Genomic DNA, 14,292 nt, shown 5'->3' with positions numbered 1-14,292 from the left:
CATTACTTAAGCTCCCGGGCCTCATTTTTCTCATCTGTAAGATGACAATAATAAATGCTATTGTGCTAGGCATTGGGACGATTAAATGATATGGCATATGGGATACCCCGATGCCAGGATAAATGCTATCCATCCCTGCTGCTGGCACAGACCAAGAGCAGTTGAACGCTGGCAAGATCATCATTCACTTGAATCAATCCTTCCCCCAGTTCAATATCCACAGCGTTGACATTATTCATAGTACCCTGCATGTCAAGGCTGAGTCCCACAGAACTTTTAAGTTTGGCCTCTCACACTCTCTCTACATCTGCTATTTCTAAATGTTTTCTCTCCCTTTAGCCTTCCCTAGATTTTTCATATCTTTTTAAAAAATATATTTTTTATTGATTGCAGAGAGGAAGGGAGAGGGAGAGAGAGAAAGAAACATCAATGATGAGGGAGAATCATTGATTGACTGCCTCCTGCACACCCCTTACTCTGGATCGACCCCAGAAGCCTGGCATGCGCCCTGACCTGGAATTGAACCCTACCTCCTGGTTCATAGGTCAACGTTCAGCCACTGAGCCACGCCAGCCAGCTTGCACCGTGGGAGGCAGTAGTGTGTGCACTCTTCTTGATGCAAATGTGACTTGAATTTGCACAAGATTAAGGCAGTATGTTGTTTTTCCATTAGCTGTTTTGATAGTGCTTGGCAGTGTGTTGGCATTTTTGGCCACAGGAGCACATATTGAGACCATATTGTCAAGGAATACTTTTCAGTCTTTTCTAAGTCCCTTTTCTGGGCTGCATTGTTCGGATTTTCCATTGCTGAGAAGCATTCCCCTTTTCTTGCTCACATGAAAGTTTATCTGCCTATTTTCTGGGCCACCCTTTTCCTGTTGTCTGTGGCACATGCAAAAAGTCTCTTGGATCTTCCTGTGTGTACTTTCGGCCTTTTGTTTTTAGCATTATATTACTTGGAAGAGCTTAGAATCATCTAAAAATCAGATACTCTGGTATAGTTCCTCTGGGAGGTCAAGGGTGCCTGGAGGTACCTTGAGGATGGAGGTAGCAGATAAGCGTGAGGAGCTTATGATGAGGAAGTATAGGGCATCAGACCAGGTGGAGGATGGCACAGACTCTGAGGGACATGACTGATTAGGTAGAGCCTGGAGTCAAGTTAGGGGCACAGCAGACTCCTTGGGAAGCCAGGTCGGCTAAGAAAGATACTCATTGTCCCGCTTGGCTTTTCTTAGGAATATGTGGCCCTTAAGCAAGAGATTCTGCTCATGACTGGGCAAGAGTTTCCCAGGGACTCTGTGACCAGTTTTCTGTCTTCTCAATTGCCATGGAGACTTCCATCTTAAAAATAGCCATTGGGTGGAATCTCAGTGTAAAAAGAAAGAAAGGAAAGAAATCCGAATATATCACTGCAGTTGGCTCCCTGCACCCTGTGACTATTTATCCCTGGAGGTTTTCATCAGGTTTGTCTTTTCCTTATAGAGAAAGCGTTTATTCCTCCATATGCTACATTGGCTTAAGCAGGTGTGGGTCCCCGGGTGAAATTGGTTACATGGTCCTCTTGCTTCCGGAGGGGTCAATGGACATAGTAGTTAGGCATGTGGCTGCTAGAGGCACCTCACCTCTTCAAATCTCAGCTTTGCCTCCTACTCACTGGGGAACATTGGGAAGGTTACCTAACCTCTCTGTGCCTCGGTTTTCTGATCTGTAAAACTCTCAAGAATAAAGATTTTTTTAAAAGAAAAATAAATAAAAGAAGTAAAACCTGGCAGGTGCTCACAACAGTGCCTGGTATATAATAGTCCCTCGGGACGGGCAAGCTGAGGTTTTTCTCTAGGGAGCATATAGCTTACCTTTGGGGCCTTGGCTCTCTGCACAGCAATGTGAACAGTTTTGTCAACAGATAGAAAGTTCATAGCTTCGCTTCACAGCTCTGAGGTAGCCATATCTGATCTCCATGTCAGTTAGATCCAGAACATTCTGTCTGTGCTCCTCATCTGCCAGCTTCAAAAAACGAGTGGGTAACATCTGGTTGCCTCAGTAAAGAATTAGTTAAATAATTCAATAATTTTTATCTTCCTTGACCTCTTCTCAACCCGAGACATACTTTGCTCTGTGGTAAGGTGTGGAACGAGGATTTATGTGCTGGCCTGCTGCCTTTGGTAGATTTAACGTCCCCCCTCGGCCTTGGAGACTTTTGCAGAATGCTTCTTGAGTGTTTGGGACTCACTGAGTGCCCGATGTGGACTTGCTTGCTGACCTCCCTGGGCTCCCTCACTCTTCCCTTCGCCTGCGGAGTCTGATTTTGTTGGTTGGTTTGTAATGTACCTTAGCTGTTGTGATAGGCTGACATTCACCTGATAACCATGCTCGTCTTCGTTGTTGGCTTTTTAGAGCCTGGCTATTTTGATTCATACGAGTCCTGTTTTTCCTGGGCTCCCTGGGGGAGCAGATGGACGGAGGACTGGTTCCGGGGAGCCTGTGGTCAGGCTGGGGGTAGGAGGCATTGACTTTAAGATAACCATGTTTTTTCTTTTCCTGCCTCACAGAGTTGTTTTGAGGCTAATGTAATTCTTACTTAAAGTTTTTAGAAGATGAAATGCTTCGCAAATGCCAAGATACTAGAGTAGAACCTCAAAATAATGTGACACGTTGTTACACAGATTCACACACAGACACACATGTGCGAGTCATGTCACATGGCTCATGAAATCCCGGCCCATCGGGTGGGAAGTAGGAAGAGCCGTGGGATGTGCTTCCTGTTGGGTGCCCGAGCAGCCGAGCCCAACTCCGAGAAGTGCATGGGAGCGGGATGAGAGAGCCTGCCTTCAACGCCTGCAGCTCATTCACAGGGCAGGCTGGCGTGGGTCCTGGAGCCTCCCGGCCCCTAGGTTTCCAAACCCACAAACGAGGGACCACAACTGGAGTGTTTTTAAAAAATACTATAGAGCCTCCATTTTCCCACACATAAAATGGAGTTAATATCAACTTTAAAGATATTGAGGGAAATTGAATTAACTATAGGCTGTGATCTTTGGATTCCAGGGTGATCAGTGCTGTGTCTGATGGGAGGATTGTCATTTCTGGGCATTGCTTGGGGCTTCCTTCTTCAGCCCATATCTGCAGGAAGCATGGTTCAAACACATCACCTCTTCCTACCCCTGGGGCAAAGGTGGGGGTGCTGAGGCCAGAATGTCCCTGACTGGGGTGGGGTGCAGAGCAGGCTCCCCACATCCAACATCTGACCTGCTGCCCTCTCCTGCTCTCACTCTCTGTCTGAACAAGGATCTGAATTGCTCTGTGCCTTCTCTTCCCTATTGTTAAGCCACCCATGACCCTAGTGCCAGGGCTCCTGTGTACCTCAGCTCACGCTCGGGCATAAAGCGCGCTTCTCACAGCCCATGCCGTGTAAGTTCTAAGCATTACGGCAAATAGGACTTTGGGATGACAGACAAATACATTTGAGGAGGAAATGTTGGAAAATAATCCAATAGTGAGCTCCATTTGGTATTGGGCCTTTTATCAAGGCCACAACCTAAACCACTTTATGGAGTTAGGTAATAAAGTTATCATGTCAGATAATAAAAGGAGGAAGCAAGTACAGAAAGGAGGCCTAGAGACTCCGGAGTGGGGTGAGGAGCATGCAGGCAGACGATTCGGGGACGTTCTCCTCGCTGGCGGGTGCTGGAAAGCTGGGGGCCCTGGACTCCAAGTCCAGAGTGTGGGAGGGGCCCGTGACAGCCGGAGGGGAGATGATCGGGAAAGCAGAAGTTTGAGGTCTAGGCCTCCTCCGTGTTGCTCAGCCATGGGAGCTGGTTCATCTTTTGCTGCCATGAATTTTAAAGCACTTGCCCTTGAAGACTTAACCTGCTCTTGGTTCAGTGGAATTGGCTCCCAAACCTCTCATCCAACCCTTAGGGGCACGCAGCGCCCCTTCTCCCCTTGCCTGTCTTCACAGCTCCCCGTCCCGTTCCCAAAACGATCCCAGAGTCTCTGGCTCGCTTCTCAGGAAACATGGGCCTAGACAGTCCCTGAGGGCCAGGCTTTGTTCTGAGCTACAGGAGGCTTGCAAGTAGCTGTGCGCTGGGTGACTTTGGGGAACACTGTCGACAGATGGAGGAAAAGGTTAGACGTGGGGTCCCTGAGCCAGGGTGGGCGAGGTCTTCTTCAGCGAAGTATTTGTTCCTCTTGACCTTCCCACCCCCCATCTGTCCCTTTCCCGGTCATGTCCCTGGTGGTCCTGGTCTCTCCTGCCCTCCCCCCAGCAGATGCTTTTTCCTTTCTGCTCCGGGCTGTTCTGGGGAGGAGGGGAGGAGGGGAGGATGTTGGAGCACTGCCTCTTATGCTATCAGACTCCAGCATTAGAATCTTGGAAAGACTCCACCCGGGAAAGAGTTCCAGAGAAAACAAACTTCAGATCCCGGCTCATATGGGAAAAGGCCTGTGTGCACGGAGGCAGCTTCAGGGACCTTGGCAGAGGCTGAGGCCGGCTTGGCCCTGCCTTTAATGGGCCTGCCCTGGGGCCTTCCAGGCCATGGTCCGGCGTGGCCTCCAAAGGAGACTTCTCTCTCAGGCTATAAGGATGCTGCTCATAGGCGTTGTAGTCTGTGGTCCCCAGCGAACCAACAGCTTTTGTTTTTCCGACTTTTATGTCCTAACTAAGGCAAGAAAGATTTTAAGGGGCCGAACACCCCCTTTTGTCTTCCCCTCTCTCACCCTGTACTTGTTTCCCTCTTGGAGATTAGCTGAATTTCTTCTATGGGAGAGAAGGTGCCAGAAAGAGGGTCTTGGGACCGGCAGGGTTATCTCCTAGGTCCTAAGAGTCATCCTTCCAGCCCTGGGAATCACCCAGGTAGCAGTGATGGGCACAAGTTCAGGTGCCCTGGCCCACAGAGGGGAGCAGGGACGAGCACGTTAGGGAAAGGGTCTGACAGAGGCCAGGTGATGGCAGGTCTTTCCTCCTGACTCCCTTGGGCAGTTCTTTAATGCCACCGTGCCATACTCAGAGGGTACTATCTAGATGTCATGCCTACAACAAACCAGCCGCCCTGCAGGCCAAGCAGCGTGAGCGCAGGAGCTGGCAGCACCTGGATTTCTGCCTGGCACTGTGCACTTGAGAACAATACTTCCCTGTGTTTTTGCACTCGGGGCTCAAAACTGACCATTAACTGTCTGCCTCTTCTGCCAGGGGTCTTTTCAAACATAGACAATCATGGGATATTAAACTTGAAGGACAATAGAGATCATCTAGTCCCATCAACTCACTATATATATGAGGAACCTGAGGTCCAGAGTGGGGAAGTGTCTTACCCAAGGTCACATGGTGAGTTACCTCCTTTGGCTTTTGAATGCAGAACAGACCCCTCCCCGGGCCAGTGTTGATTCTGACCATGTTAAGACCTCCTTGAGTCTCCATATAGCCCAGAGGACGGGGAAGGACGAGGTGCCCCTGTGGGGTGGTGCTCACATCCCGTAGGTGAGAAGAGTCTTCCAGGGAAGGGCGCTTCGGAGGCCTAGGTGAGGGCTGTGTGAGAGGCAAGAGAGGGCCGGGGCCTGGGGAGGAACAGAGGGGTCCCAGCCCTCTGCGCAGGCTGCCCAGACCCCAGAAAGGCCTTTGCCCCATCAGCAGAGGGCAGCCATCACAGAAACGTCACATCTTGAAACGGACCCTCTCTCTAAACATGATGTCATTCAAGGGAGGTTCCCTCTAGCTTCACAAATCCCAGCCTGCTTCCTGCAGAGGGGGCTCCCCACATCCAAGATGACAACACTCTGTTTTGATGAGAAGGAGGGAGAAGTCTCAGTGCAGCCTGTTCAGTCTCTCCCCACCATATTCCCCACCTCCAGCTGCCCATGATGCACAGGCAAACACACACACTTTTCACAGACTTTCTTTTACCAACATTGTCTTGACCTGAGGTTAACTGAAAAACCTCCTTTTGGAGATGCAATCAGGAACACCCACCTCTGGACACCCCCATTCCGTCCATGGCAGTGTGGCCAGACAGAGCTGAGCTGCCATGGAAGCCCTCCTTGGTTGAGGCTGCCCATGGCCCACTGGCCCCAGGGCTGCTCCTCAGGACAGTCCATCCCCGTAAGATTGGAGACTATGAGACGGTGGAGAGATCAGCTGTCATTTCCTAACCCTTCCTGGTGAAATGAGATGAGAAGTCCATGAGAAAGAGCGGTAGGCTTGGGAGTGCAGAGTTCCCTCCTCTCCCCCGCAGTGTGGTCACAGGGGGTCTGTGTGACTCCAGCTCTGGGGTTAGAAATGGCCCTCCAGTGTCCCTTCAGAATGGGCATCATCAGGGGTTCCTCCCACTGACACGAGGCCGCTCCCCCTCTTCCACTGACAAGCCGAGGCCAAGCCCCCGAGTATCTTGCTCACTTCCCTTCCTGGGTTCAGTGGAGGCTGCAGCAAAATGGAGTGTTTCCGATTTCTCTGACCAGGCTTGGTTTTAAGTTAATTTCCTCCTCCTCTCCTTCCCTTTTGCTGACTGTTCATTTAGCTATTTCCAGTATGTCTGTGCCCGTATCTCCAGTTCTTCCCCCTTTCCAGCTCCCTCTCTGTTTGCCCTCCTAGTTTTGATCTTCTTTGGGGGTTTTGGTTTTTTACTTTATTTTGCCTTTTTCTGTTTTTCTGTTTTGTTTTTGTTTTTGTTTTTTATAGGTTTCAGAGAAATTATGTTGAATCCAATAAGCCTTCCTGGACATTCCAAGCCTCTTAACCATGGCATCTATGTTGAGGATGTCAATGTTTATTTCAGCAAAGGACGTCATGGCTTTTAAAAACTCCTTTAAAGCCTCCCTGTTCTGATGCCACCTGGGTAGGCTGGCCCTTCTGAGAGGTTGGAAGCTCTAGGCCTTGTTCTCTTTGGATCCGGGGATGCTCAGTAGAAACTGCATGAGCCACGGGTGCCCACACCCTTGACCACCATCGAGACCGGTGTTCCCCATCCACACTGGCAGGGCCACCCTCTCCCTCCAGCCATCACTGTGTTCCTCTTTGTCTGGCCTCCGAGGCAGCTCCCGCCACCATCTTTAGAGCCAATAAAGAGAATTCAAAACCTGTGCACCAGGAACCATCCTTTAAACACGCTAGCCATTCTCTTGCTTTGCAAAAACAACCCAGCCACCACAAGAAAGCCTGCTGAAGTCAGCTTTGCTCCGGCCTCACTTGCCCTGCCTGGAAGCCTGGGGTCTCCCTGGCTCAGCTCTGAGCCACCTCGTCGCCCGCAGCCTCCCGTGGGGAAGAGCATCTAAGCAGAGGTGGAGCCGGCGGTGCGAGGAGGGGGAGCCAGGCCCGAATATTGGCACCAGATTAGGTCTCAGAGGAAAGAATGGAAACCCAGTTGTTTTCTATACTTTTATTTTTGGTGGAGAAAACCATACCTGTATATTTTTGGACACAGTTCCCCCTACTTCCTCTTCTCTCCGGAGCGGCTCACAGTGCGTGTGGCGTTAGAAACTCCTCCTTGGCCCCTAGGTCTGCAGCGCGACACGCTTGGGCTGTAGAAGGTCCTGCCTGTGAGTTGGCCAACCAGGGACCACGGCCCTTCCTGGTAGTCCATGTTCCCAGGATTCTATCTCGTCCCCATTTTCACTTGTTCTTGACTCTGAGCACTTGTGGAATCCAATGGAATCACCATGTCAAGGCCAAGAGGAGCTGAAGGGGAAGAAGTAAAAATGGGCCTCCCCCCGCCCCTCTCATGGCGCCAGTGGGAGTGTCATCCTGTTCCCTGGTCACGATGCGTGTTCACCTGCTTGCTTTGACTCATGCCTTACCCCACAGCTGCCCTCTCCCAATGAGGGAGGTGGCTTCCCCATTTTCAGCTTGACCCACTGGGGAGAGGAAAGGGAGGTCCCCCGCTTTGATTTTTAAAATAAAGGCGTAGTTGTAGGGCCTGAACCTCTCCCAGATTTGCTGCCACATTGGCTGAGAGGACTTTGGGGTGGACCCAGCGACCCCCGCCCACAGTACCTCCATTGTGGGAAGTCAGCCCAGGCTGCCCCTGGATGGTGGAGAGCCTGGAGCAGGGCGCCTCCCCCAGGGAGTTCCTAGGGCCCAATGGTGGTGGATCTAACCCACCAAGTTTGGGTGGTGAGGCACAGAACTAGGTCACAGACTCTCTGCCTTTGGCAGACTTCCCTGGGGGCGAGGGTTCCCACTTAGGGTTGATGTCCTGGTCCTGTGCATGGTGGCTCTTCATACCAGATGCCCAGCCTGATTCTGCAGATGCTCCCATGGCGTTTACAAACTCCAACTTTTCCAAGTTCTTGCCCAGTATTTGGGGTGGCCTCCCAGGTACCCGAGTCCCAAGTATCACCCAGGGATTCGGGGTGTCTCCAGGGCCACGAGGTGTGTGCTTGTCCGGCTCCTCCCAGCTCCCCACCACCCTGCGCCCCCTGCTTCATGTCAGGCTGTTCCCCACTGTGTCCTGCCAGCCCCGTGGGCCAGGCCTCCTCCTGAGTGTGGCTTTAAGGAGCAAGCTTGAGGGTGATGCTTTTTAATTATTGTATTCATTACCTCATTTCCAGCCTCCCAGGCTCCATCCATCCAGCATCTTTTATCCTGCCATTTTCCTCACCTTGTGCTATCACAATGGGGCGTTGTGTTTCCTCAGAGACTTATAGGAGTGTTCAGTGTATAGTTTCTTAATAAACACTTTATTTTCTAATGAAATGGCTGGATCAGACCTCTTATTTGGCAATTTTGCAAAGAATATAGAAGATATGGAAGTTCTAAGCTACTCACATCCCCCGCCCCCGGTCCTATTTTACTGTTAATCTTTTAAAGAAGTTTCTTAGCCCAAGTCCTGTTTCCAAAGGTGTTTATAGTCTGTTCCTTTGGTGGCTGTCATTGAGACTCCTTCAAATAGGTCAAGTCCATCCTGTGAAGTGTTTCCCTATCTTACTAAGAAGGAATTATAGGCACAGAGAGGTCAAGTGGTTCACCCGCGGTCACACAGCACAAGAGGCAGAAGCCAGATTCCTACCTGACTCCCCCAGACACTACTCAGGCGACTGAGACTCTTGACTTCTTGGTGGCTGGGGGACACTTGTGTTGTCCGAACAGCCATGGCCTATGGAGACCCTTTCTTCCGAGTGGATGTGTAGGGAGGTCTGGGAGTGGGGTTGATGGATCCTTTATGTTTAATGCACCAGCAAACCAGTGGGATGGGAGTGGTTTATTCTTCCCTGTGGGCCTTGGGGAGGTGACCTTGCCCAGAGGAAGATGGGCCAACCTGTGGATCATTTATAGAGACACCCCATGCATGCAAGCATGTGCACGTGCACGCATGCATGTACAAACACACACACACATACACACACACACACACACACACACACACTCACGTGGGCTAAATGCTCATGGCAGATCTCGTGTGGGCTACCTGAGAGGGAGGTAAGGGAGTCCTGGGGTCCTACTGAGAATAGCAGGCTAGCTGGGTACTTCTGTGCTCTTGGTCCTGGGCTCCGTCACAGCCGAGAAGGTTGAAATGCCTTCTCTAACCTATAATCCCTCCCTCTAGGCTCCCCGAGAGGGACGGAGGGAAACTCCTCAGGGTGGCGGTAGCAGATGTGACAGGGCAGCGGAGAGGATGAAGTGACGGGGAGCCACCCTCCCAGCTCCGCCTGCCCACCACGCACCCACGCTGCCGCTGGTGACGTGGGTGAAGCTGCCTGCAGCCCCCAGTTTCCTAGCTCTGACTCAGTGTTCGCCTTTAGAAGTCTTGTTCCCACCCCTGCACTTCCCACCTCCCAGGAATATAGTCTAGATCTGACAGTGTAGTCCCAGAGCTAAAGAAGCCGCCTCCTCCACTCCTACTTGACCCCAAAAGTGAGTTGAAGGAGACGTACTGACAAGAGAGAAGGTTCCTTGTCTGTTTTTGGGGTGCTTCAGAGATTCCATCAGGATTCTGAGGCCCATCTGGGTCGGATTTCAATCTCAATTCCTCCTCCTCAGTGGGTAAAACTTTCCTAAAGTGACCCCCTTTTCCCATTGGGGTTACAGCTCTTGCTCAGGCGGACAAGGTCTCACACCTCTCGGCATCCCGTCCTGTTCCGTCAGGACACTTGTGCCTCCTGTCATGAACTACCTGGGTGTGTACCTGAGAGGGTGGGTCCTCCGCACCCCCAGACTTTCAGGTGGGTGGGAATGGAGGCCGAGCTCAGGGGTTGTGTGCTCTGGGTGGGGGGCGATGAGAGCTGGCGAGGATGAGGAAGCTGTGGGCTAGCCTCGGACTGGGGCGTGCTGGCTCCCGTGAGGATCTCTGAGAGGCACGGATCCTACGGGGCACAGAGGATGCTGATGGCCCAGAGTCTGTGTCGAAGGCCTCCAGCCATGGCATGACCGAGTCTGTGCAGGTCCGATTTGGGAAAGGTTTGGAACCATTGGAGGTAGAGAGGAAAGGCAGAATGACCAGCTTCTCAGAGAACAGCCAGAGCTGTAGAGACCGCCCGGCTGAGGGCTCTGAGGAAACAAGCCTGGAAAACAGGAGATGCGTGAGCTTCCTACGTGGTCCCAGGGGCAGCCCTGGGAGTCTCAGGGTCGTGGTGTCTTCCCATGACTCTGTGCGAGCAGGAGCCGCTCAAGGCCTCTCTGACGTGCATGCGCCTGGCTTTGGTCTGGCTGAGGGTGGAGAGAGGGGCATGTGGAGGAGACGAGCAGGGAGCTTGGCTTTTCTGAGAGGCAAAGACACTGAGCAGTTCTCCCCTTTGCCCCCGTCTAAGAGCGATGCCAGTTGATGACTGAGAATTAGAGGGCAGGTCAGAACTCCCTGCTCAGCTGTGGAGAGGCTGTGAGGACAGGAGTTTGAGGCTCAGAGCATCACGGCAGCTCGGAAAACCCCACCGAGCCTGACTTTGGTGAGGGCCACCGGAGGCCTTGGTGGCTGACAGGGACAACCAACTCGTCTTGGTGCCTCTCCTTTTCTCGTGGCCCCTGCCAGCCACGTGCTGTTACCATGGTAGCAACATGGAGCCGGGTCTCCTTCGGGAGCCTCACTGGAGCAGTTGGCCCGTTTCCCTTAAAAAAGACACGGTCTCCCCGTCGCTTGTCCCAAGTTCATTCTGCGGTGAGAAGGGCAAGGACCTGTTCCCGGTAAAGTGACCTCATGGCTCCCCACGTGGCCTGGTGATCGTTCTTTCACGGGCTCGGGAATGCCACCCACTTTCATGCTGGGAAGCTCACACAGTGCTGGTCTCTCTCCGCCCTTGTGTCGTGTTAGAATTGCATCGCAGCGTTCCTGACTCGGCAAGGCTCGCGGCAGCCTTTTGGCCAAACAGCCTGCAGTCTTGACCCCCAAACGGACGTGTCCCGGAAAGAGAGGGTGGCGGGTGGGGGGCAGGGTTCACTCACGGGTGCTGGTGGAGGAATGGCTTCCGTGTACAGAGCCTGGGACACGGTCTTTCTCAGTGGCCCAGGGAGGCATGTCCTTGACACCGCCAGGTTCTGGAGGCTGTCGGGGACACATACCACGGAGGGTCCTGAGTCTGAAGCTGACGGGAGGCCCAGGAGACCCCTGGACCTACAAAGGCCCTCTCACGTCCAGTCTCTCAGCACTTGCCGGACAGGCAGGCTCCAAGATCTGCCCCCCTGCTGCCAAATCAAGGACAGCGAGTCCTCAAGTCTGGGTCCAGGGCCCGCCTGCAGACAGTCGCAGGGAGCAGGAACATGCCAGAGTCCAGGCTGGCTGCTAGCTCAGCCCAGCCGATGCCTGACGTGCACAGCAAAGAGTCAGCATGCCTTCGGTGTTAGTCCTGAGAGAGAAGTCACGTGACGGAGAGCCCGAAAAGTAATCTGAAAGCAGTTTGTGTCCTGAGCATTAGAGAGGACACAGCCGGGGCCCCTGACTCTCCCTGGCTGTACCTCCCCGCCTCGGGCCACAGCTCCGGACTGAAGCCTGTCACTCCAGAGGAGCCAGGTGCAGAGCCGGCCAGTGAGAACTTGAGCCCGCGAGGAGCCGAGGGGACACCTCCCATGGAGCGTGCATCCTGAGAATGACTTAAATCCCCGTCCATGTCTGAACGACTCGTGGCATTGTTCAATCTTCATGGCTGTCGGTTTGACATTTCTCGCTACTGTAACGGGCAATTGCCGCCTCGTACCTTTAATACCAAATGGCTAATCTGGTCGTTTAGAAAAACAGAGTAAGCCCCTCGCACAGTTTCAGGAAGATGTCTTTGGCCACCTTAATATTTTTTTATTGAGTCAACCACTTGACCAACCATCGTCCACACGAACCGTTATGTTTTCTGGGCAAAGCTCCGGTTTCTGCCACGCGGTTCTCTCTTCATTTGAAACCCCCAACTTGCACAGACACCCCTTCCTCTCTGCCTCTAGTTTTTAGATAAGCGATGTTGTGGGGATTAAGTGCCCTCCTTCCGTTGGCTGCAGCACTGCTTCCTTTTAGTCTCATGAAGTGCTACAAGTCCCATCAGGCAACTTTGGAGACCATTGCCGTGGCCACCTGTGGTAGAATCGCAAGTGCACGGAGGAATGTTAAAGGCTCTGACAAGTCCTGCTTTATGTCACATTCCACATGCAATGGAACACAGAATGCCCTTCATTTAACACCTGCTAATAAACCGACACACACGCTTTAGGAAAACTGAGTTATGATGTGGTGAGGAGCTTTTTAAAGAAGAACCAAGCAGATGTGTTCGCCAACCACCAGCCTTCCGATAATTAAGATGAACAACACAGCCCAACGCCGACGCCTTAGCCCAGCTGCAGGCTCAGTCCCCCCTCCCGCTGCCCTCTGCTTTGCACAGACACAGACATGATCCGGGAGCTGGCGGGCAGGTACAGGAAACCTGCCCTGTGATCTCTCCGAAGAAAATGGTAAGTCCCTTCACATAAGTGCCTGAGACTCCAGCCCTAACCCTGGCCACCCTTCTGGGCTGGTGGAGGCGCCACCCCCTAGTGGTAGCACACAGAAGCGAAGACCTGGAGCCCAGTGTCTGCACTGCTACTAACAGTGCCTTGGGGTAAGTTGCCTTTCCCTGTTCCTCATTTGTCTCTGAGCTTAGATGAAAGACTGCCTCCACAGGTGCCCCCAGGAGTCAGCATTGTCTCCGAGTGGGGGGCATCTTTAGTCCTTGGATCTGACTCTCTCTGCTGAGTGCCTTGGTGTATTGTCTGGGAAGAAGGACCTTTGCCCCCTCCTGAGTACTGGGGAGGCTTGGAAGCAAGAGGGAGGTAGAAAGAGGGAGAGAGAGCCACCCCTGGGGTTGGGGCTGGGGGACTTCTCTGGGTGAGGAAGGGAGCAGCTGCTCGGGGGTTAACAGACCCTCTCTGTCGCAGCAGGACAGGGCCACGTGGGAGTTCTCTCCGAGATTTTCCGACTTTGATCTCAAGAAGGCAGCTCTGCCTGACAAATAGTCTGAAATGTCAAAGAATAAATGTGAAAGCTTGAGGGGTTGCTCCCCTGGGAGTTGCCTGGGCCGGTTAGGGAGGGTGAGGAGCAGGGAGAGAGGGACACAGCAGAACCCTTCACATAAAGATTCCGACGTGGTTTTGTGATATTTAAGGAAAAAAGAAAACGCTGAATTATTTATAGCGCAGAAGATGGAAGCAGGCTGTAAAGAAGTGGCCGGGCTTCAGATAATAGTTCACTTTCCATTACTTAGCTGCCCTGCCTTTGAACTCGTAAAACTTCTCTTATTTGGTGACGTGGTATTGGCCTCTCTTTGAGTTATCTATTATCATTGTCATCACTGTTGTTAATTTAATTAAGAGAACGCACGTCCTTTGATATGGGAGCGGAGGGGAGGCAGTTTCTAGAAATCATGGTTCCCTCTCTCTCAAGAAACGTCTTCAGCACATCCCTCAGGACCTCTTCCCGCCCCATCAGCTTCCAGCCCGCGCCTCCTCCAGCAAGAACTCGGGGAACCCCGCTCAGCATGGGCGAAAAGCACCTTGGTTTGGGCCTGGCTGGCCGTGTTGATCGGGGAGGGGGAATATTATTTCTCAGTTGTTGCATCTGAAACAAATGGAGGCACGTTTTATCTTCCTCTCCTGGGTGTGCAGGTGTATGAAGGATACCACGTGTTCAAAACATCTCCGTACCTGGGCAGTCGGGGGTGATGGCATGTGAGTGGGGAGAAGAGGGAGGTAAAGAAATTAAAGGGGGAAACACAGAAGCGATGGAAGTTTTGGTGGTGAAGCTGGCAGGAATGGGGTCTTTTCGCCTGTTTATGCTGCTCAGTGATGTTGCTTAAATGTTAAAAAAAAAAAAAGCTTCTGGTAGATAATCATGCCCTGATTCTATAGCATGGCTAATTGAA

General features: G+C 52.3%; 1 protein-coding gene across 5 annotated transcripts in view; it reads left to right on the top strand.

Moving 5' to 3' along the window:
• Window positions 1-14,292, top strand: part of NTRK3 (neurotrophic receptor tyrosine kinase 3) — a 215,084-nt gene that overhangs the window by 141,318 nt on the left and 59,474 nt on the right. Inside the window, exons 14-15 of one of the 5 annotated variants that reach the window (XM_070400436.1) lie at window positions 5,189-5,323; window positions 6,671-8,638. The exons of 3 other annotated variants lie outside the window; for them this stretch is intronic. In XM_070400436.1, coding sequence (XP_070256537.1) covers window positions 5,189-5,323; window positions 6,671-6,789 — 254 coding nt within the window. In that variant the 3' untranslated portion in view covers window positions 6,790-8,638. Of the gene's footprint in view, window positions 1-5,188; window positions 5,324-6,670; window positions 8,639-14,292 lie in introns of those variants that run through there. One more of the 5 variants, XM_070400437.1, reaches the window with a different exon arrangement.

This window comes from Myotis yumanensis, unplaced genomic scaffold (genome assembly GCF_028538775.1).
Source record: "Myotis yumanensis isolate MYYU_CA2020_CCGP unplaced genomic scaffold, mMyoYum1.0.hap1 SCAF_20, whole genome shotgun sequence".
In the NCBI taxonomy this organism is placed as follows: Eukaryota; Metazoa; Chordata; class Mammalia; order Chiroptera; family Vespertilionidae; genus Myotis; species Myotis yumanensis.
Note: the sequence above shows the minus strand (reverse complement) of the source record. Positions and strands in the feature narration are given on the sequence as shown.